Source organism: Lynx canadensis, chromosome E1 (assembly GCF_007474595.2).
Source record: "Lynx canadensis isolate LIC74 chromosome E1, mLynCan4.pri.v2, whole genome shotgun sequence".
NCBI lineage: Eukaryota > Metazoa > Chordata > Mammalia > Carnivora > Felidae > Lynx > Lynx canadensis.
The window spans coordinates 48,061,601-48,084,279 of NC_044316.2; the positions used below are offsets into that span (position 1 = coordinate 48,061,601).

Here is a 22,679-nt window from a genome sequence, read left to right on the forward strand (position 1 = left end):
GCACAAGTGGTGGAGGGGCAGAGAGGGAGAGGAAGAAAGAGAAATCCCAAGTAGGTTCTGCACTGTCAGCACAGAGCCCAATGTGGGGCACAGTCTCATGACTGTGAGATCATGACCTCAGCCAAAATCAAGAGTCAGGTGCTTTACTGACTGGGCCAGCCAGGTACCCGTTGGCATAATATTTTTATGGTATGATCTTATTTATCTCTTTAATGTCGGATGGATTTGTGGTATGGTTTTTTTTTAATGTTAGTATTAGTTATCTCTTTTTTCTAGGTAATATTGCCATAGCTTTATTTGCAGCCCCAGTATTGTTTATTTGTGTCTTCTCTCCTGTTTCCTTCATCGGTCTTAGCAGAAATTGTTCTATCTTGTAATTTCTTAAATTGGCCTTTTTTTCATTAACAATTAGCCTTTTAAAAATAAATAATATGTTATGGCAACATATTTCCTTCACTTCACCTTCATCCTTCAGGATTTCGTAAGTAATATTTTCTTTGTAAATCATTTCTAAGAATTTTTATTTAAATGTTATGAATTTATTTTTGATTAGGAAATATGTTAACATCAATCAATTAAAATTTTTTTAATGTTTATTTATTTTAAAGAGAGAGGGACAGAGAGCATGCATGAGCAGGGGAGGAGCAGAGAGAAAGGGAGATAGAGAATCCTAAGCAGGCTCTGAGCTCTGTGCTGACAGCAGAGAGCCTGATGTGGGGCTTGAACCCACAAACCGTGCAGTCATAACCTGAGCTGAAGTCAGACTCTTAAGAGACTGAGCCACGCAGGCACCCCAACATCAATCAATTTAAAAGTCACAAAAATAGATACAATAAAATATCTCCCATGAACCCATGACTGTTGATACTAACCCCCTCATTCCCATTTAAAACAGTACAAATGTGAAAAAAAAAATGTCTTGGGTCTTCTAAGTACTTTAATTTTTATCTTAAATTTGTTTTGAACCATGAATTATTTAAACTGTGTTTAAAACTTTGAAGTATTAGGGGATTATTTTGGTTTTGTTGTTGCTATTTTTGCCAAGGTTCCTAATTTAATTTCTTTTAAATCTTTATTCACTTTTTGAGAGACAGAGACAGAGCGAGCATGAGCGGGGGAGGGACAGAGAGAGAGGGAGACACAGAATCTGAAACAGGCTCCAGGTTCTGAGCTGTCAGCACAGAGCCTGACATGTATTTTAAAAACATTTTTAAATTTATAGAGAAAATTGCGAAGATAGTATAAAGTTTTCCCATATACCTTGCACCCAGTTTCCCCTTTTATTAACATCTTACGTAATATGGTACATTGTTTAAATTACACACCAATGTTGATATGTCATCATTAACTAAAATCCATACCTTATTCAGATTTGCTTAGTTTTTACCTAGTGTCCTTTTTTTGTTACACAATCCCATCTAGAATATCACATTACATTTAGTTGTCTTCTTTCCTTAGTCTCTTCTGCTATGATAGTTTGTCAGATTTTCCTTACTTTTGATAACCTTGACAGTTTTGAGGAACGCCCATTAGGAATTTGTAAAATGCCCTTCATTGTAATTTGGAATACCTCTGCAAGGAAGATTTGTTTCTCCCTATTAGTTAACTTATTAAATAAATCATTTATATGAGTATGTACTCATGGATATTTATTTTATTCTTTGAAATATAATCCAATCCTTTTTTTTTTTTTTTTTTTTTTTTTCTCAAATTGTTCCAGCTTTGGCCATTGGGAGCTCCTTCAGTTGGTTCTTGTATCTTTAATATACTCTCATCAAGGAGCACTTCCTTACTACTAGCACAGCAAGATGCTCTGGTTCATCTTATATATTTCCTGCTCACTCTTAGACTCAGTCATTTGTCTAAGGGCCACTGTTTCCTTTTATCAGGGAATGGTACTAGAACCCAGAATCTGAGCGCTTGGTGTATTTGTTGCTACTGGGATGTCATTTACTGAATATATTCTTTTTTTTCCTCACTTTACCTGCTTTTAAGCTTTTCTCTTTGTCTTTTGTGTTCTGCCATTTCATTACCTAGTATACAGATTAGACCCCTCCCTCCCTTCCTCCCTTCCTCCCTTCCTTCCTGCTTTTCCTTCCTTCCTTCCTTCCTTCCTTCCTTCCTTCCTTCCTTCCTTCCTTCCTTCCTTCCTTCCTTCCTTCTTTTCTGTCCTGTCTGATATTTATTCTGCTCACTAATTCTGAGGATTCTTATTTTTCCTCAGTTCTGAAAATTCTCATTTTTGCATATCCTTCCTATCTTCTCTTTTCTGTCCCCTCCTTCTAGAACTCCAGACATATATTAGATATTTTTATTTTACCTTCCATAGCTTTAAACAACTCACTTACAGTTATCTTCTGATTATTAATTTGCTGTGTTCTAAGTAATTTATTAATATCCCTCCTCTGTTTCATTACTTTTTTGCTTTTGCTGTGTTTAAACTGCCTTAACTCATCTATTCTCTTATTCAAAAACTTTTTTTGGAAGTTATATTTGATTCTTTCTCAAATATGATAATTTTTGCTTGGTCTCTTGTGACTTACTCACTTTGTGATTCTATCTTTTAAAAACATTTTTTTTTGTGCTTATTTCTTTATTTTGAGAGAGGGAAAGAGAGAAGGGGAAAGGGGGGAGGGGCAGAGAGACAGGGAGAGAGAGAATCCCAAGCATCCCCCACACTGTCAATGCAGAGCCCAACATGGGGCTTGATCTCACGAACCATGAGATCATGACCTGAGCCAATATCAAGAATCAGATGTTTAACCAACTGAGCCACCCAGGCGCCCCTTTAAAATTTTTTTTTAATGTTTCATCTTTTGTTTTTTAAAACATTTAATACATGTTATTTTATCTTATTTTTCTGATAATTCTCATATTTGAAGTGCCTGCCAGTGGGAATCTGTTTTTGCTGACTCTCAGGTGTTTTTTTCCCTGGATTTAGTAATTTTTAAATTATGAGCTCATTCTTGGTTTACCTTAATTTATGGAAAACTTGGAGACATTAAACTAAAGAAACTTTTTTCCAGAGGGAATTTATTTTAGCATCGGGCGGGAGTAAATAACACTATGGACCTAGAACCACATTAGTTCTATTCCAGGCCCGCTGACTTAATTCCATGGAATCATGTTCAGCTCCCATATTCCTTGCCCCCAGAAGCTGCAATGCTCATAAAGACATTTGTCCTCCAAGATACATTGCCTTTTGAGCATGCTCAGTGCTCACTATCCTATTTTTGACACAGGCAGTTTTATAGTGTGTGATTTTTGTTTTGTTTTTTTCTTTTGGATTTTTCTCTTACTTCCTATAAGCAAAGAAAGAAAACATTGTATTTTGTACAGAATCTAGTTGTTTCATCTCATGAAGGTCTCTCAGAATATCTAATCTGCCAAACTGCCTGAGGTAACCGTCCTAAATCACCAATATTCCTCTCTCTTCCTTGCCTTCATCATGCATTTAGTTGTTCAGCCCTTTTTTTAATGTTTATTTTTGAGAGAGCACAAGTGGGGGATGGGCAGAAAGAAGGAGAGACACAGATCCCAAGTAGGCTCCGTGCCATCAGTGCAGAGCCTCATGTGGGGCTCGAACCCATGAACCGCGAGATCATTACCTGAGCTGAGATCAAGAGTCAGACGCTTAACCCGCTGCACCACCCAGGTGCCTTCCCCTAACCGTTTCAGTTCTACTTCTAAAATTGTATTCCCATCCATTCCACTCTTTCCACTACTGCTGGCCTTCCCATCTCTGGTGTGTCTAACCCATGATATAAACTGCCTGCAGGTTAGTCTTTCTTAATACAAATTCAGTAGTATTTCTTGACTTACTATCCCCACATACTCCTTTCCAGAACCCAATTTAGGTATCTTACTGGTCCTCCAGTGCCTTGATTTCCAACTCCTGTAGTTTAATGTCTTCAATATCTGCAGCAAATCTCTGTTTTCTGAGTTTCTCCTGTTCCTCTTTGACGTTCTGTTTTTCTTCTTCCATGCAACTCATTCTTTCTTCCTGAAATGTCCTGTATTTATCCCTGTTCCCAAATGGTGCTAATTTCTCTCTTAAGGTACATCTCAGATGCATTCAATTTTATTTAGGTTTTCAGAATTCTTAGCTCAAAGTAAGGGCTCCCTCTTTTGAACTTTTATGGCACATCGTCTTCTCTTATGGCTCTATGGGGTGTGTGTGTTTGTGTGTGTGTGTGTGTGTGTGTGTGTGTGTGTAGCTTATTTATTATAGTCTAAACTCTATGGGTAAAGTTTTTTCTCTAGAAGTCACTTATGGTGGCTTCCACATCATAGATCCTAACAAATGGTAGATTACATATACCTACACATTAAAGAGTAGCACACTGGAAACATTTCAGCTCTTGGTGGTGATTGCTCACAAACTTTCTGTGACGGTACAAAGGTAACCTAATACATTAATAACTATATTAACGTTGTCTTTATTCCAAGAGCACCTATAGAACAATTCTTGGATTTCCAAGATAGTCCAAATGATTCTTTCTTAACCATGAACATGTTCTCAACTTAGACACATTTTGCTTTCATAAAATGCATTTTTGAATTTTGTTTGGGACCACTTTGATGATAATCCTGGCAATCTATTATCACTTATGAGATGTTTCAACCTCTCACTGCTCTTGCCAGAACTTGTCAGATTCAGAGTGGTTTGAAGAGTCATTAGCTTTCTGGGGCGCCTGGGTGGCTCAGTAGGTTAAGTGTCCTACTTCAGCTCAGATCATGATCTGAGTCATGAGTTCATCATCAGGTCATGAGGTTGAGCCCTGTGTCTGGCTCTCTGCTGTCAGCACAGAACCCGCTTTGGATCCTCTGTCCCCCTCGCTCTCTGCCCCTCCCCCACTCGCACATGTGCACACGTGCACTCGCTCTTCTCTTTCAAAAATAAACATTAAAAAAAGAGTCATTAGCTTTCTAAGGAAATTGGTATAAATGTTTGGTGTTTGTCTTTTGGTGACTGGCTTATTTCACTGAGCATAATGTCCTCAAGTTTCATCCGTGCTATAGTATAAGTCAGAATTTCCTTCTTTCTGTAGGCCGAAGAACAATGCATCGTACATACAGACCCCGTTTTGCTTATCCCCCTATCTGTTGATGGGCATTCAGTTGCTTCCATGTTTTCTGGTCTGTCTGTATGTTTTTAACTGTTAATTGAACTCAGCTCGATTAAAAGTTGTGCTTACGGTGTGTGTCCCCTATAGACAGATAACAACCTTTATTAATTTGTTAAATGTTGTTGTAATTCTCCTGTTCTATATCAGTCAGATGGATGAAGTTTGATAGCTCGTTATTTATAATCGTAAAGAAAAATGAACACGTCTGTTCCAGATTGATCTTGGCAGTTCTGTCACTCTAGTTATCAGCACTTGCTAAGGACTGAAATATTAAATACCCCAGGGAAGCCTTCAGCGTTAAGTTCTTTCATTTAATGTTTATTTCTCCCATAATTAGTTGATACGTTTTTCAGTATAGTTTTTCTGTTTGAAAATCGTCATTGGACTAAAGCCAGTGCATATCAATGTGCCAGCAACTTAAAATGCCTTCCTTAAGTTCTCATCACATTCCTAGTCAACTAATAAAAATATACAGAATTACAAAGTGCACCAGTGGCTCGGGTGTGCAGAAACAGGTTCCCGTATACACTGTTGTTCACATTGGAAAATGGACTCAGTGTTCCTGTAGAGCAATTTGGAAAAAAAGCTACAAAGTCATTCTTATCTTTTGACGAAATAATCTTCATAATGTAAACTAAAAGCAAAATAGCATTGTAATGTATTCATAGGTGTCGCATATGTAATAATGACTAATTGGAAATAAGACAAATATCCAAAAGTAATATGATTAAGTAAATGGCGATATATTGCAATGATGAAATATTAAAGAGCTACTAAGAGTGACAAGTATGTTGGGGCGCCTGGGTGGCGCAGTCGGTTAAGCGTCCAACTTCAGCCAGGTCACGATCTCGCGGTCCGTGAGTTCGAGCCCCGCATCAGGCTCTGGGCTGATGGCTCGGAGCCTGGAGCCTGTTTCCGATGCTGTGTCTCCCTCTCTCTCTGCCCCTCCCCCGTTCATGCTCTGTTTCTCTGTGTCTTAAAAATAAATAAAAAAGGTTGAAAAAAAATTTAAAAAAAAAAGAAGAAAAAAGAGTGACAAGTACGCTAATAAATGGAAATGAAGACATAAAGTTAGGTATAGGAAAAGGTAGAACAGCATCTAAACGTGACTATAACATTGAAAATATTTTTATGGGCGTGCCCGGGTGACTCAGTTAAGTGCGTAACTCTTGATTTCAGCTCAGGTCATGACCTCACAGTTTGTGAGATCAAGCCCCCCCAGGGGCTCTGCGCTGACAGCACAGAGTCTGCTGGGGATTCTCTCACGCCCTCTCTCTCTGCCCCTCCCCCACTTACACTTTCTCTCTCTCTCAAAATAAATAAATAAATAAACTTAAAAAAAAAAAGAAAGTAAATATTTTATGTACATCGACAAAGATGGAAATTCAGTTTGGGGTGGTTTCGGTGGTTTTGGGAAGCTAACTTATTTTGTTCGTTTTTTATTTTTTACAAAGACGTTATGACCCTGTGACTTTGGGATGCAGCTTTGTACTAATCCTGGTGAAAATGAGAAGTTAGGGGTGTGCAGTAAGAATAAATGAACAAAATACAACAAATGTCATTGTCTATAAAAAATTCTTACAACTTTGATACAGTATAGTAGGTGATAAAAACAAAGGCTTTCAAATCAAATCAGTCTGAATTTGGATAAAACCTTTGCAAGTCTGTTTCTCTCAGACTACGTCTTAGTCTGTCCTGGCTACTATAAGAACATACCATGGGCTGGGTGGGTTATAAGCAGCAGACATGCACCTGTCCCATTTCTGGAAGCTGGAAGTCGAAGACCAAGGCACCAGCATGTTTGTGTTGTAATGAGGACCCTCTTCCTGGTTCATGGCTAGCGCCTTCTCCCTGCGTCCTTACATGGTAGAAGGGGAAAGGGATTTCCGAGTCTCTTTTCAAAAGGCACTAATCCCGTTTTATAAAGGCATAAATCATATCCTGAAGGCCCAAGATGACCAATATCCTTAATAGAAGAGGAAAATTTGGACCCAGGGACACAGACACACAAAGAAGCCATGTGAAGACAGAGCAGAGACTGGAGCGATATGTCTGTAAGCCGAGGAACACCAAAGATCTCCAGCAAACCCCAGAAGCTAGAAGAGAGGCATGGAACAGATTTTTCCCTCTGAGCCTCCAAAAGGAATCCACTCTACCAACACCTTGATTTCAGACTACTAATCTCTGGAACTGTGAGAGAATAGGTGTCTGTTGTATTAAGCCACTCAGTTTATAGTACTTTGTTAATGGCAGCCTCAGGAAACTAATATACCCCGTATGTTTGGGAATTAAGAAACGTACTTCGAAATGGTTTATAAGTCGAAGAAGAAAATAATAATGGAAGTTAAAAATGTTTGAGCTAAATGATAATGAAAATCTCATATTTCTACACCTAAGAGATTAAACGTAAGCAATAGTTGGAGGGATATTTATAGTCTTAAGTTTATAAATCAGAAAAGAAGTAAGTATAAAAATAAATGACTTAAATACTGAAAATAAGAAAATAGGAGGAGGAATATAAAATAAACCCAAGAACGTAGAATGCTAGACGTCATGAAATCAGAGCAGACATCATATGAAACAAAAACGAAAATACAAGGGCACCTGGGTGGCTTAGTTTTGGTTAAGCGTCTGACTCTTGATTTCGGTTCAGGTCATGGTTGTGGGACCGAGCCCTGTGTCGGGCTCTACGCTGACAGCATGGAGCCTGTTTGCGACTCTTTCTGTCTCTGCCTCTCTGTCTCTCTGTCTCTGCCTCTCTCTCTGCCTCTCCCCTGCTTGTGCACGAGCTCTCTCTCTCTCAAAATAAATGAACTTAAAAAAGCCCGAAAATACAATAGCAAGTACTAGATGAATCTTCGGAACATAATGTTGAATATTGAAAAAGCAAGTTGCAAAGGAATACATATAACATTCCATTTACATAAATATTTGAAGCAAATGAAATGGACTATGTTGTATATGGTAAAATATTCTAGGTAGCATTTATGTCTAAACGAGGAGGGGATGGCATGGGATGGGAGAATAAGGGAAGGAAGGAAGGGAGGAAGGAAGGAATGAAGGGAACTTTTTTGGTAGATTTATTAACCTTTTGTGATTCTTCTTTTATGATTTTCCTATTCATATCCTCTACCCGTTTTTCATTTTTAAAAATAAGGCTATTGCCGACATGGAAGCCCAAGTTCACAAGTTGAGAGAAGAGCTGATTCATGTGAACTCACAGCGGAAACAGCAGCTGGTGGAACTCGGCCTTCTTCGTGAAGAGGAGAAGCAAAAGGCTGCAAGGGACCACGAGACCGCGGTCTATAAGCTGAAGGCCGAGTCAGAAAAGATGAAGTTGGAGCTGAAGAGGGCTCATGCCGCTGAGACAGACGTGGCACTGGAAAAGGTAAGGCATCCCGCTGGATTCGTACAGATCCCTGGGACCCATGTTTGGATACCACTGCTGCCACCCTTGCATTTGATCTCTCAAAGATGGCAGGCCTAGAACCACTCCCGAAATTTGTAAACTATTCACATGAGCAGTTTCAGTATCTCGCTCTATGTTTAAACACCACGAGAAGAATGCGGGGAGTAGGTTCCCTAACTTTTCCCTTGACGTTCATGGAAGGGATAGTGGGAATATCCCATTTCCGTAGGGATTGAATACACGTGGTGATAGAGCAGTGTAGAACACTGTCCAGTATTGTGCTGAGCAGGGATCCTTGGGCGATAGCCCGAAGTTTTCCTAGGTTAAGACTAGATCTTTGGTAGTTTTTCCAGTAGTTGTTTCTATATTTCACAGTCTTTTGTAATAGCGTGACATAAATGATGATGTAGTTTCCCAGACAGATGTTTCAGATTAAGAAAAGTTTCTTTAGAATTATATATTTTTGAAAAAGATGTCAGCATAATGTTCACACATTTGGGGTTGACTTGTATTCCAGGTATAATCTCAAATATTCATTCTTTCAATGTTCTGAAAAAGTGGAAACATTTTAATTGGGTAGTAAATGTGAACTGTTATAAATCATAGCAGCTGTAAATGACCTCTTGAGTTCCTACAGACCCGTCTCTTATCTTGAGATCAAAAAACTTGAATAGGGTAATCTAAGAGTCTTCTAATTCTGCTTATTTTTTTTACCTTTTCTTCTTCATCTTTGAATACTCTGTCTTCACAGAACACACAACACCATTCTAATGCTTCACTGATTTTATTTTTTTAATGTTTATTTACTTTTGAGAGAGAGAGAGAGAGAGAGAGAGAGAGAGACAGAGCGTGAGCGAGGGAGGGGCAGAGAGAGATACACACACAGAATCCAAAGCAGGTTTCAGGCTCTGAGCTGTCAGCACAGAGCCCGACACGGGGCTCAAACTCACGGACTGCGAGATCATGACCTGGGCCGAAGTCGGATGCTTAACCGACGGAGCCACCCAGGTGCCCCTGCTCCACTGATATTACACGGATTGTGACCCTAAGATGCTTCCCTGATAGTGTCTTAATTTCTCGGGAGCTCGGATTTTATCAGGCTTTGCCCTTGGCAGCATAACCCTGAACCCAGAAATAAATAGGAACAAGACTCTATAAAGAGGCAGAAGGTAGCCTGGCTTCTTAGAGGAATAGCAAGGAGACTGGCGTGGCCAGAAATGGTGACCGAGGAGGAGAAAGAGAAGGAGGTGATGAGGCTAGGGAAGAAACCTCGGGTCCTGTGGGCCTACGTGGGCCCTTGGCAGGGTTTTGCTTTGACTCTCTGAGAGTAAGGAGGCTTTGCAGGTTTTGAGCAGAGGAGGGATGATGCTCTGATTCCCATTTGAGTAGCATCTCTCTGCGCAAGCTAAGAACAGACCGAACTGAGGGCACAGAAGGCAGTAGGGACCCCAGTGAAAAGTCCATTGCAGGAAGTTTAGACGAGATGACAGAGGCCCGGGCCTGGGCAGTGGCAGCAAAAGTGGTCAAAACTGATGAGATTCGGGTTGGGTTCGGAAAAGGGAACAGACAGTGTCTGCTGTTGGTTCAGACGTGGAGTCAAGAGAGAAAGAGAGGGGCGTATGCTATGGCGCAGTCAAGGGCGGTTTCACAGTGTCTTGCGGGAGCCAGCGGACCAGTGGAGTTATTTGTTGTTGAAGGAAGAGTAACAGAGCAGGTGGTGGGGCCACTGGGGGCGGGTCCGGGTTGCGATGCCTTTTATACACCTAAGTGAGGAATTTGTGGTAATTCCATCAAGGCAGTACAAAATAAGAATGTTTTGATGCTAAAATATACAGAGTTTCAGGAATTAGAAAGCGTCCTTATTGAGACTGTTTTAGCCCTCTGAAAATAGCAGATCAGCCAGACTGATGGAGAGCGAAAGGGATGTCGGCCCATCCTCTCCGGTGACTCTTACATGCCCCTCCCCTCGCCTTGGTGCCAATCAGCTCTAGCCAGCAGCTCAAAGTGCTTCTAAGGAGATGTTCTTAAATGGCACAGGAACCCCTGCACACTGATTTCAGAAAACTGGACGTACCAAAACCAGACTTAAAAACATACAAGCTGGGCCTTAATTTTCTTGCATTATATATTCATATTTCAGATGTTTCTTTTTACTAGAAGATGAACCTTTTCAAGTATAGGTCTACACGTGTTGTAACTAATTAGCAGTTTGCAGATAATAAAGAAAAATAGTAATAGAACCATTAGTGATTCAGTTGGCAAACATTTCTGGAAGATCTTCTGTAACCTAGAAAGGCACATCCCAGGCACTGTGCGGACACATAGAAAAAAGAAACAAAAAAGGTACTGTCCTTAAGGAGATCTGAAAGTAACAGTGGCAGTAAGATATTCACACGTAGAAAAATGACTATAATGCAAGGTGGAGTGTGAATTGGGGGAGATCATTCCTGTTAAGGAAATCAGGGAAGATTCACTGGAAGAGGTGTCACTTTTACCAGATATAAGGAATCTGTAGGATTTTGACTAGTAGATATGCAAGGGGGCATTCAAAGCCAGAGGACTTAACAGCAAGACAAACAAAACTGTTTATATGGCATTGAGGTTAATCAAGGGGAGTGGTTAGTGATCAGGCTAAAAGACATTCTAGGATCACTGAGACTCTCCAAAGCCGTGATAGTATTTTAGCTTCATGGGGTAAACGGTGAGGAGCTGCTGAAAGATTTTAAGCCCTGAAAGTCAGCATTCAAGTGATTCTTGGGAAAATCTTTCTGTCGGTGTTGTTGCAGTGGGAATGCCAATTGGTGGGGACCGGATTAATAACACGGGCAGGAGGTCTCTGTGAGCACGTTAGAAATGCGGGAAGGCTGTGAGAGCCTAGTGGTGACAATGGGCTGGAGGGAACATGGCTGAGAATCATCTCAGAGGTGACATTGATTACACTTGTCAAAGTTACATCCAGCCCTGAATACACGGGGAAGGGAGAAGTCTGGTTGGGGAGAAAGAAGGCATGTACCATTTGCTGAGTTGGACGTGCCTCCACTCCACCCAGCTGTGACGCTCGTTCACTTGCTGTTGAAGGAATGTCTGTAGAGAGCCAGAAGAGAGGGCAGGACTCGAAGAAACAGCTGTGGGGTGTCACCCACAGGGAGGGCCTGTTCCTGAGAGGAATATAGAAAGAAAACAGTCAGCCGTGAAGGAAGAACTTCATTGAAGATGTTGGGGAGGAAGCAGCCAAAGAAGGGTCATTGAGGTAAGAGGAATCTGAGAAGACTGTATTTTCATGGACACAAAGGCAGAGAATATTTGGAAAGGAGGATTTTCAAGAACGTGACGCAAAATCAGGAAGGATGAGGGCAGAGGAGAGGTCACGGGATTTGAAACTGAGAATTCATTGATGATCTTGGGCAGAACCCTCAAGGGATAGTGTGGACAGGAACACTGTTGCAGAAGATGAGAGAGGAGTGAGGAAGGGAAGGTTCGTGAATACTCTGTTGTTTCAGAAAACCGGATATTAAAAGGAAGGTGTAGTTCCAAAGGAGTATATTTTTAGGCTGCAAATGTCTTGAAATACAGGAGAAGGGAACTAGTGGACAGGAAGAGCTTAGTGAGGCAGAGAACCACAGACACTTGAGGGTTTGCCATCTGAGACATAGGGTGTGGTTGAAAGAGTGGCACAGGCCCACCCTGGGCCCTTGGCCGCGAGGATCCAGCCGTGTGAGACCTTGGCCTGTTTCTGGAGCCTGCCTCGCGCTCTCCTTCCTCCAGGCCTTTATACCTGCCGCCTCTCAGCCTGGGATGTTCTTCCCCTCCCCTGGAGTCTCTGTGGCTCTCCTCCTCCTCACTCTGCACTGCTCTGTGTCCTTCTCTGACCTCGCTCTCCGAAGTCTTGCCCAGCTCTACCGGCGTTGCTGGTCCCATTGTCTTCATACTTCTTTTTTTTTTTTTAAGCTGTTGTGTTTTTTTTTCAGTATATGAAATTTATTGTCAAATTGGTTTCCATACAACACCCAGGTGCTCATCCCAAAAGGTGCCCTCCTCAATACCCATCACCCACCCTCCCCTCCCTCCCACCCCCATCAACCCTCAGTTTGTTCTCAGTTTTTAAGAGTCTCTTATGCTTTGGCTGTCTCCCACTCTAACCTCTTTTTTTTTTTTTCCTTCCCCTCCCCCGTGGGTTTCTGTTAAGTTTCTCAGGATCCACATAAGAGTGAAAACATATGGTATCTGTTTTTCTCTGTATGGCTTATTTCATTTAGCATCACACTCTCCAGTTCCATCCACGTTGCTACAAAGGGCCATATTTCATTCTTTCTCATTGCCACGTAGTACTCTATTGTGTATATAAACCACAATTTCTTTATCCATTCTTCAGTTGATGGACATTTAGGCTCTTTCCATAATTTGGCTATTGTTGAGAGTGCTGCTCTAAACATTGGGGTACAAGTGCCCTTATGCATCAGTACTCCTGTATCCCTTGGGTAAATTCCTAGCAGTGCTATTGCTGGGTCATAGGGTAGGTCTATTTTTAATTTTTTGAGGAACCTCCACACTGTTTTCCAGAGCAGCTGCACCAATTTGCATTCCCACCAACAGTGCAAGAGGGTTCCCGTTTCTCCACATCCTCTCCAGCATCTATAGTCTCCTGATTTGTTCATTTTGGCCACTCTGACTGGCGTGAGGTGATATCTGAGTGTGGTTTTGATTTGTATTTCCCTGATGAGGAGCGACGTTGAGCATCTTTTCATGTGCCTGTTGGCCATCCGGATGTCTTCTTTAGAGAAGTGTCTATTCATGTTTCCTGCCCATTTCTTCACTGGGTTATTTGTTTTTCGGGTGTGGAGTTTGGTGAGCTCTTTATAGATTTTGGATACTAGCCCTTTGTCCGATATGTCATTTACAAATATATTTTCCCATTCCGTTGGTTGCCTTTTAGTTTTGTTGGTTGTTTCCTTTGCTGTGCAGAAGCTTTTTATCTTCATAAGGTCCCAGTAGTTCATTTTTGCTTTTAATTCCCTTGCCTTTGGGGATGTGTCAAGTAAGAAATTGCTACGGCTGAGGTCAGAGAGGTCTTTTCTTGCTTTCTCCTCTAGGGTTTTGATGGTTTCCTGTCTCACATTCAGGTCCTTTATCCATTTTGAGTTTATTTTTGTGAATGGTGTGAGAAAGTGGTCTAGTTTCAATCTTCTGCATGTTGCTGTCCAGTTCTCCCAGCACCACTTGTTAAAGAGACTGTCTTTTTTCCATTGGATGTTCTTTCCTGCTTTGTCAAAGATTAGTTGGCCATACGTTTGTGGGTCTAGTTCTGGGGTTTCTATTCTATTCCATTGGTCTGTGTGTCTGTTTTTGTGCCAATACCATGCCGTCTTGATGATTACAGCTTTGTAGTAGAGGCTAAAGTCCGGGATTGTGATGCCTCCTGCTTTGGTCTTCTTCTTCAAAATTACTTTGGCTATTCGGGGCCTTTTGTGGTTCCATATGAATTTTAGGATTGCTTGTTCTAGTTTCGAGAAGAATGATGGTGCAATTTTGACTGGGATTGCATTGAATGTGTAGATAGCTTTGGGTAGTATTGACATTTTGACAATATTTATTCTTCCAATCCATGAGCACAGAATGTTTTTCCACTTCTTTATATCTTCTTCAATTTCCTTCATAAGCATTCTATAGTTTTCAGCATACAGATCTTTTATATCTTTGGTTAGATTTATCCCTAGGTATTTTATGCTTCTTGGTGCAATTGTGAATGGGATCAGTTTCTTTATTTGTCTTTCTGTTGCTTCATTATTAGTGTATAAGAATGCAACTGATTTCTGTACATTGATTTTGTATCCTGCGACTTTGCTAAATTCATGTATCAGTTCTAGCAGACTTTTGGTGGAGTCTTTCGGATTTTCCATGTATAATATCATGTCATCTGCAAAAAGTGAAAGCTTAACTTCATCTTTGCCAATTTTGATGCCTTTGATTTCCTTTTGTTGTCTGATTGCTGATGCTAGAACTTACAACACTGTGTTAAACAACAGCGGTGAGAGTGGACATCCCTGTTGTGTTCCTGATCTCAGGGAAAAAGCTCTCAGTTTTTCCCTGTCTTCATACCTCAGGTCACCATCTGGAATCATCTTTTCATTTTTCTGATTGTTTATTTTCTATTCTTCCCCTCCCCACCCCCCATTGGAATGTGAGCTCCATGAGCAGGATCTGGGTCTGTCTCGTTCATGTCTGTACTGCTCGTGTTTAGAAAACTTGGCACATATATGAGTGAGGGAATGATAGAAGCCACGACTTTCAAGGACGGAAGAAGGGAGAGGATTGGTAAAGATACAAGGGGGTTCCACGACGAGACTTGCGAAGGGCTTCTATCTGATACCGTCTCTATTCTCTGTAAAGAATAGCAGTAGTCTTCTGAGTGAGGAGTGTCAGGACGGTGGAAATGGCCAGGCTTCAGCCTGGGCAGATGGCTGGAACGTGGCAGGAAGCAGGTGGAAGGGAATTTGACCAGGTGGATTTGGAGTCCTGCAGGTAGAGGAGGGGCGATGGCAGCGTGAGTCTGGAAGAATGGAATGGTCCTGAATTGAACTGAGAACACAAGTAACACAAGAAGGCAGAAATGGGGTTTTAGCGTGGTAACATTAGCCACCATGGTTAAAGGTGCTGGAGGGGTTCATCAGAATGTAGTGACTTGTTGGCAGAAGGAGAGTCTGGGGAAAGGGACAAGAGCGCTAAAGTGGACCGGTGTTCAGTGCCATGAGTTTGGTTTTTGTTGAGTTGGTGGAATTAGCCAATCCCAAAGTCCATGTGATAGAAAACAAGTGCTGGGCTCTTGATGGGAAGAGCCGTTGGCGTTTCTGATTGATAAATGTTCTAACTTAACTAGTGAAAGGAGTGCAGTATTTCTAAGTGCAGGAAGACCTGGACTGAGTGCCCTGAAAACCGTCCGTGTAAAACACTCATTTCTAAAGCCCCAGGACCACGCGTGGCACCTGAGACAAAGCACCATACATAAATGTCGAGAAAATGAAAGAATGATGATGAACTGAGAAATTCAGTCTAGGCACTGTGAAAGGCAGTGTGAATAAATAAAACCTTGGTTTTGATTCATCCATATTTGATTTTGACCCATTGTAAATACTTCCGTTGGGACAAGATACATTTTTATATTCAAATATTTATGTTTCTTAGTACGTTAAATGTCTAGCATAAAGCTTTTTTCAGACAGTTCTTTTTACACAAATTAGTAGAGTTCTTAAAAATTTTTTTTTAACATTTATTTATTTTTGAGAAACGAGTGAGACAAAGCGTGAGCGGGGGAGAGGCAGAGAGAGAAGGAGACACAGAATCCGAAGCAGGCTCCAGGCTCCGAGCCGTCAGCACAGAGCCCGACGTGGGGCTCGAACCCACAAACTGCGAGATCATGACCTGAGCCGAAGTCAGATGCTCAACTGACTGACCCACCCAGGCTCCCCAGTAGAATTCTTAATATAAAAATCTGAATTAACACCAGTAAACTGGTGCCAGTTTACTGGCAAACTGGTGCCAGTAAACTGGCAATCCTATTGCTGCCTGTTGTGTCATTGTGTGGGACAGTTGAATTCTTCTACTGTATTTTTATAAAAGATTTAATGTTTTGTCACGTTTTAAATCTGAAAGTTGAAATATTCGCCAGCAGCTTGGAATCCTGTCAGAATTGGGGGGTTTAGAAATTAATTTTTCTCTCATTAAGTATAAAAGTGAGGTTCAAAGAGGAGAGGAGAATAACACCAGAATAATAAATACTCTGAACGTGACACTCCCTGTGGTTGGGTTGTTGGTGGCACTTACAGCATTGAGGTCATGAGAGAATTCCTGAGTCCAGCCCCTACCTGAGCCTCTGTCCGCAGCAATTCAGGCCTTGCTGACATCTTCAGCGGCTTGAAGAGAAACCTGTAATGCCTCTACAAGGTCGAAAGATTTGCAACAGAGAATCCAAGAGAGGCAATGATTGACATCTGAAAAGCGAAAGCTGCTTTACTCACCTTTTAAAATCTCTTTTTTAAGTTTATTTATTTTTGAGAGAGGGAGAGCGAGCATGAATTGGGGAGGGGCAGAGAGAGAGGGAGACACAGAATCTAAAAAGCAGGCTCTAGGCTCTGAGCTGTTCCCACAGAGCCCGACACGGGGCTCGGACCCACGAACCGTAAGACCATGACCTGAGCCCAAGTCGGACGCTTAACCTACTGAGCCACCCAGGAGCCCCACACCTTTTAAAATCTTTTGAAACCAATCTGAGACAAAGTCCACAGAAAACGTGAACCTTTGAAAATTACAGAATATTACTAAGTGATGGTGGTGGGTCATTTGCCGAAGTTTGATTAAAACTTTGGTATTTAACAGAGAGGGAGGCAAACCATAAGAGACTCTTAACTATAGAGGACAAACTGAGAGTTGATGGCGGGAGGTGGGAGAGGGTTGGGCTAGATGGGTTATGGGCATTAAGGAGGGTGCTTGTTGCCAGGACAGCGGGAGGGTGTTGTATGTTAAGTGATAAGTCACTAAATTCTACTCCTGAAACCAGTACTATATTATATGTTCACTAACTTGAATTTAAATAAAATCTTGGAAGAAGAAACAAAACCTTTGGAATTGAAAATTTACCATTGTTTCAGAAATCTATTCAGTTGCTTTTAAGATACGTTTCTTGAAATAAGGTGCTATGTTAGAAAATTTGGAAAATATAGAAGTGTAAAATTTCCTGTTACTACCACCGGCCAGAGGAAACCAAGAGCAGTGATTTAATGAGCATGTACAATAGCTATATGAACTTAGCAGACTGAGATCACACCAAATGAGATCATGTAGTGCAGTCTTTTGCTTTTTTAAAAAGTTACACTAAGAATATTCCAATGGCATTTGAGATTCTTTGAAAATATAGTTTTCATGATATTCTATACTATGAATGTAGCATAATTTATTGTAGCATTCTCTTATTTTTGAACATTTAGCTTCTTAAAAAATTGCCTACATTGATATAGAGATTAACATCTTCTTATGTAAATTTTTTTCAACATTTCCATTTTTTTTTTTTCCTTAGGTTAAGATCCCAGTAGAATTATGGGGTCAGGTTACTTTTTCCAAAAGGTTGTACTAATTTATATTTTCCACAACAGAATATCTGTTTTATCTAACCAGTCCTCATTATTAATACTTTTCTTTAATTTTTGGTAGTTTTTGGTCAATAATTTATTGTTTTAATTTGTATTTTAAGACTGAGATTGAACATTTAAAATAAATTGGTTGTCCATATTTCATTTTCTGAGAATTGCCTCTTCATATCCTTTGACAATTTCTCTTCTGTTAGTGACCTGATGTTTTTGTCCTCACCTTACATAAACTCATTTGCATTTAGGACGAAAAAATTCTTATCTTTGTGGCAACTATTTTTGGTGTTTGCCTTTTAACTTTATCATTTAATTTTATGATACACAAAAGATCCTATTTGTGTTTAGTGTAATCCATCCATCATTTCCTTTGTGAATTCTCCATGAATAGTTGTTTTAAGCTTCACAATATGATATTTAAAAACATATGAACACATCAAACATTTTCCACACCATACTCTACTAAGTAAAAAGCGCTTATGAAATTGACATAGCATTTACCAGCTTGGGCTGCTGGTCTGTAATTTTAATAGTATCTGAAGGATTATACTGGAATTCTGCCAGCCTGAAGTCATTAAAAGGCTTTGAGCAACAATTCAGCATCTTTTTCAAATTTAAGAAAAGCTCCATATGGCATAATTATTCAAAGCTAAGGTCATAGAAACTACTTAAACCTTTGAAATTTATAATTAAAGGATTAATATTAACTTATGAAGACATTGTCATCTTGGCTTAAAATGGATTTCTAATCTCAATTCTGTTCCCTTTACTTTGATCTTTTCCCTGACTTTTTCCTTTGCTAAAAATGTGAAGTTTTATATCCTTAAATTTTTAAATTAAATATTATCCCTAAACAGTTGAGATTTATAAAAATTGATTGACAAATAACATCCTGCCTAACTTTTACAATATTCCACAAATGTTGAGGAACTTCCCAGTTGGCATTTTCTCCCGGGTGTAAAAGTCACAGTTTGATAGAATGGACCATAATGATAATTCTCAACCTAACAGTAGATTAATTTACAAAAGAAAAACATGCACAAATGACAACTTGGAAAACTTTGTGCACATACTTTGAATGTGATGAGTTGGTGTTCATTTATATCAAAGTTTAGAATTTCGAAGCATCTTCAGAGTACCTCCATTGGGAACCTCGTTGAAGTGCTGAAAGGGCCCAAGTCTTGTTTTATACCAGAGCTAAGACTTTTTGGTCATTTCGACAATATCTGCACATCAGCCCAAACCAAGTATTTTCGTTAAATCGGTCTATGTATCTTCTGCGTCACAAGAGGAATTGTGTGTTCCCTAGAGACACAGTTTTGCGCCGATCCCCAGCTCTCTCCTACTTTTTCTTGTTCTCATGCGGGTCACCTGTCTCACAGCGATTCCACTAGATGAGTCCTGGAATGAGGTGTGAGGTGTTTGCCTATTGAGCAAGAAGAGCAGACATTGGATATTCACGCTGTCAGGGTTTTGCCGTCCCAACCCGAGTGGGGCTGCCAAACTCAATGCCAGGGTGGAGTCCCAGATGCACATGGCAGTGGGGCTGCTCCCTGCTGAATGGCTCTTGCTGTTTCCCACAGAATCTTCCGCCGATGCTCCCCCTGCCTCCGTGCTGCATGTTAAAGAGCACTTCCGTTCTCTGGCAATCTGGGAGAGCAAATCAATAGCTTAACTTCAAAGTCTAGTTTTCCTAGGCCAGAGAGCTATGTTTTACTTGGAGAAAATTAAAAGGCAGTATATTCTACGTTAAGGCTATTTCAAAATAAAATCTAGAATTATAAGTGAATCTTTGTTTATTTTTAAAGTAAATATTTACAGTTTACAAGATTAACCCTCCCTTGTTCTCCAGCCTAACTTTCTAATATTCTAATTGCACCGTTGGCAGTGGAAGCCCGCCGTTCATGGGAAGTTACTGGTTTTATCCTTTGGGGTTTTCTGAAGGGAGAAAATCTCTACCTAGAATAAAGGGAAAATCTCTGTTAGGCCAGGGTAGAAAGATGGTATTTTGACTTTAGAAGTTACTGGAAACAGAACAATTTATTTGGCATCTTCAGAGAGTGATATCCCAACTGAGAGAACTGAGAGTAAAATAAGTAGGTATTTGTGCCCAAAAGCGTTTGTATGTGTGTTCGTTTTGGTTTCTGTGAGGTTTTTTGCGTCTGTGCGTGCGCGTGTGCGTGTGTGTGTGTGTGTGTTTGAGATGAGTACTGATAACTGTACAATCCTTTTTGATCCTTTCAGCTTCATGGTCGAACCTGTAGGAGTCTTACTAGCAGTGTATCTTTTTTCATAACACTGAAGAAAAAAAATGAAAAAAATGTGCATTTCATTAATATCTTCGGCAATGATGAAATGATTACAAATAAGAACAGAAATTGTCATTTAAGGCACCGTCTTGATGGTTTACCATAAATAGGGGGCTTACGCCTCCCAACCTACCTGGGAAGGTCCCAGTTTGCACCTGTTGCCCCAGGATCCTGAATGATTTAACACCCCCCTCCTCCTTTCACTTTTAAACATGTCCCAGCCTGCATGTTAAGCTCTGTGATTACCCTAACTATGAGGGTGCTTTTTATGTGAAGGAGGCATCTCTTCTCTTTATATATCCTATGATTTAGTTGTTGAACATTATAATGCTGACTACATAGATTTTAAATGAGTGCCTTTTTGAAAATAATACTAAACTTAAACTATAGGCAACTAGACTCTAATTATGTTAACATTCTAACTAGCCTTTCCTGATGTTTTTTCTATCCCAGGCCAACATTTCAGTAACGTTTTATGCACTTAGGACAAAAGCATTTTCCAGTTGTTAGGAGGCTCAAGGAAGTTGGAATGAAGGGACAGAGCCTCCCTATCCATACTCCTGCCTTCTTTGTTTGGAGACTTTCTGGGAGGTGAGGGCAGAGGACGAGCTGATCGGCATCAGGTGGTAGGCAGAGTGTCTGACTCTCAGAGGTGTCAGAGGGCGTAGCACATGGGTAGAGCTCTGGGATGGGAGTCAAGTCTTGTCCTAATCATTGTTTATAATGGGAGGGCGGCAGTCATTCCTGTGGAAGGGGGTTTTCTAATTCAATGTCGTGAGGATTAAGTTAATAATCAAAAATGGCCAATGAATATAACTAAGTTGGATACATTATGGGACACAGTAAAAATAAATATAGTATATGACCAGAAAAAGTGCATTTGGTTTAAATATTGCTCTTTATCCTCATGAGTAATGAAGGAAGTACTAATGTAGACAAGATACTATTTTTCATGTATTGAGTAAACAAATTATTTTAAATGATACCGAGTATCACTTTTAATTAATGATATGAAATACCAAGGGTGCAATAGATAAATACTCCAAAATTCTAAATTCTATTAGTGGGAATGTAAATTGGTACAACTTTCCTGAAAGCCTTTAATTATCTATACTGTGGACTTCTAAAATATTCATCTCTTTTGATTTAGTAGTCTGTTTTTTTTTTTTTTCAACGTTTATTTATTTTTGGGACAGAGAGAGACAGAGCATGAACGGGGGAGGAGCAGAGAGAGAGGGAGACACAGAATCAGAAACAGGCTCCAGGCTCTGAGCCATCAGCCCAGAGCCCGACGCGGGGCTCGAACTCACGGACCGCGAGATCGTGACCTGCTGAAGTCGGACGCTTAACCGACTGCGCCACCCAGGCGCCCCTTAGTAGTCTGTTTCTTGGTTAGCATAACATCAATACCAAAACCCAAAACAGGTAGCCCTCTAACAACAGATTAATCTCAGAAGTCTGTTGCATTTCTATACACCAAAAATAAAGCAGAAGGAAGAAAATTAAGAAAACAATTGCATTTGGGGGAGCCTGGGTGGCTCGGTCAGTTAAGCATCCAACTTCAGCTCAGGTCATGATCTCACAGTTCCTGGGTTCAAGCTCCACGTCGTACTCTGTGCTGACACCTCAGAGCCTGGAGCCTGCTTCGGATTCTGTGTCCCCCTTTCTCTCTGCCCCTCCCCTGCTTGCACTCCATCTCTCTCTCTCAAAAATAAATAAACATTAAAAATTTTTAAAAAGAAAAAAAATAATCACATTTAAAATTGTACCAAATATAAGATACCTAGGAATTTACCTACCTGAAGTGGTGAAAGACCTGTGCTCTGAAAACTATAAAACACTGATGAAAGAAATTGGAGACAACACAAAGAAATGGAAAGATGTTCCATGCTCATGGGTTGGAAGAACAAATATTGTTAAAATGGTCTACACTACCCAAAGCACTCTACAGATTTAATGCATTCCTTATGAAAATAACAACAGCATTTTTCACAGAACTAGAACAACAACAACAACAACAAATCCCTAAAATTTATATGGAGCCTCAGAAGACTCAAAAAGCCAAAGCAATCTCGAAAAAGAAAGGCAAAGCTGGAGGTGTTACAATTCCAGACTTCAAGTTATATTGCAGAGCTTCAGTGATCAAAACAGTACCATACTGGCACAAAAATGGATACATAGGTCAATAGAACAGAATAGAAAACCCAGATATAAATTCACAATTATATTGTCAATTAATCTTTGACAAAGCAGGAAAGAATATCCAGTGGGAAAAAGACATCTGTTCAACAAATGGTGTTGAGAAAACTGGTCAGTTATGTGTAAAAGAATGACCCTGGACCACTTTCCAACACCATACACAAAAATAAACTCAAAATGGTTTGACCTGAACCATAAAAATCCTAGAAGAGAGCACAAGCAGTTAATGTCTCTGACATTAGCCATAGCAACATTTTTCTAGATATATCTCCTGAGGCAAGGGAAATAAAAGCAAAAACAAACTATTGAGACTACATAAGAAAAAAAAAATCTTCTGCACAGAAAAGGAAGCAATCAACAAAACTAATAGGCAGTCTACTGAATTGGAGAACATATTTGCAAATGATATATCCAAAAAGGGTTAGTATGCAAAATATATAAGGAACTTATACAAGTCAAGACCCAAGAACAAATAAACCAATTTAATAATGGACAGAGG

At 40.2% G+C, this 22,679-nt stretch overlaps 1 protein-coding gene across 8 annotated transcripts in view; it reads left to right on the plus strand.

Moving 5' to 3' along the window:
• The window catches only part of CEP112 (centrosomal protein 112), a 418,049-nt gene that overhangs the window by 245,211 nt on the left and 150,159 nt on the right, over positions 1-22,679 (plus strand). For all 8 annotated transcript variants that reach the window (XM_030296738.1, XM_030296742.1, XM_030296741.1 and 5 more), the window contains one exon: positions 8,287-8,517. In XM_030296738.1, the coding sequence (XP_030152598.1) occupies positions 8,287-8,517 (231 nt within the window). The remainder of the gene's footprint in view (positions 1-8,286; positions 8,518-22,679) is intronic.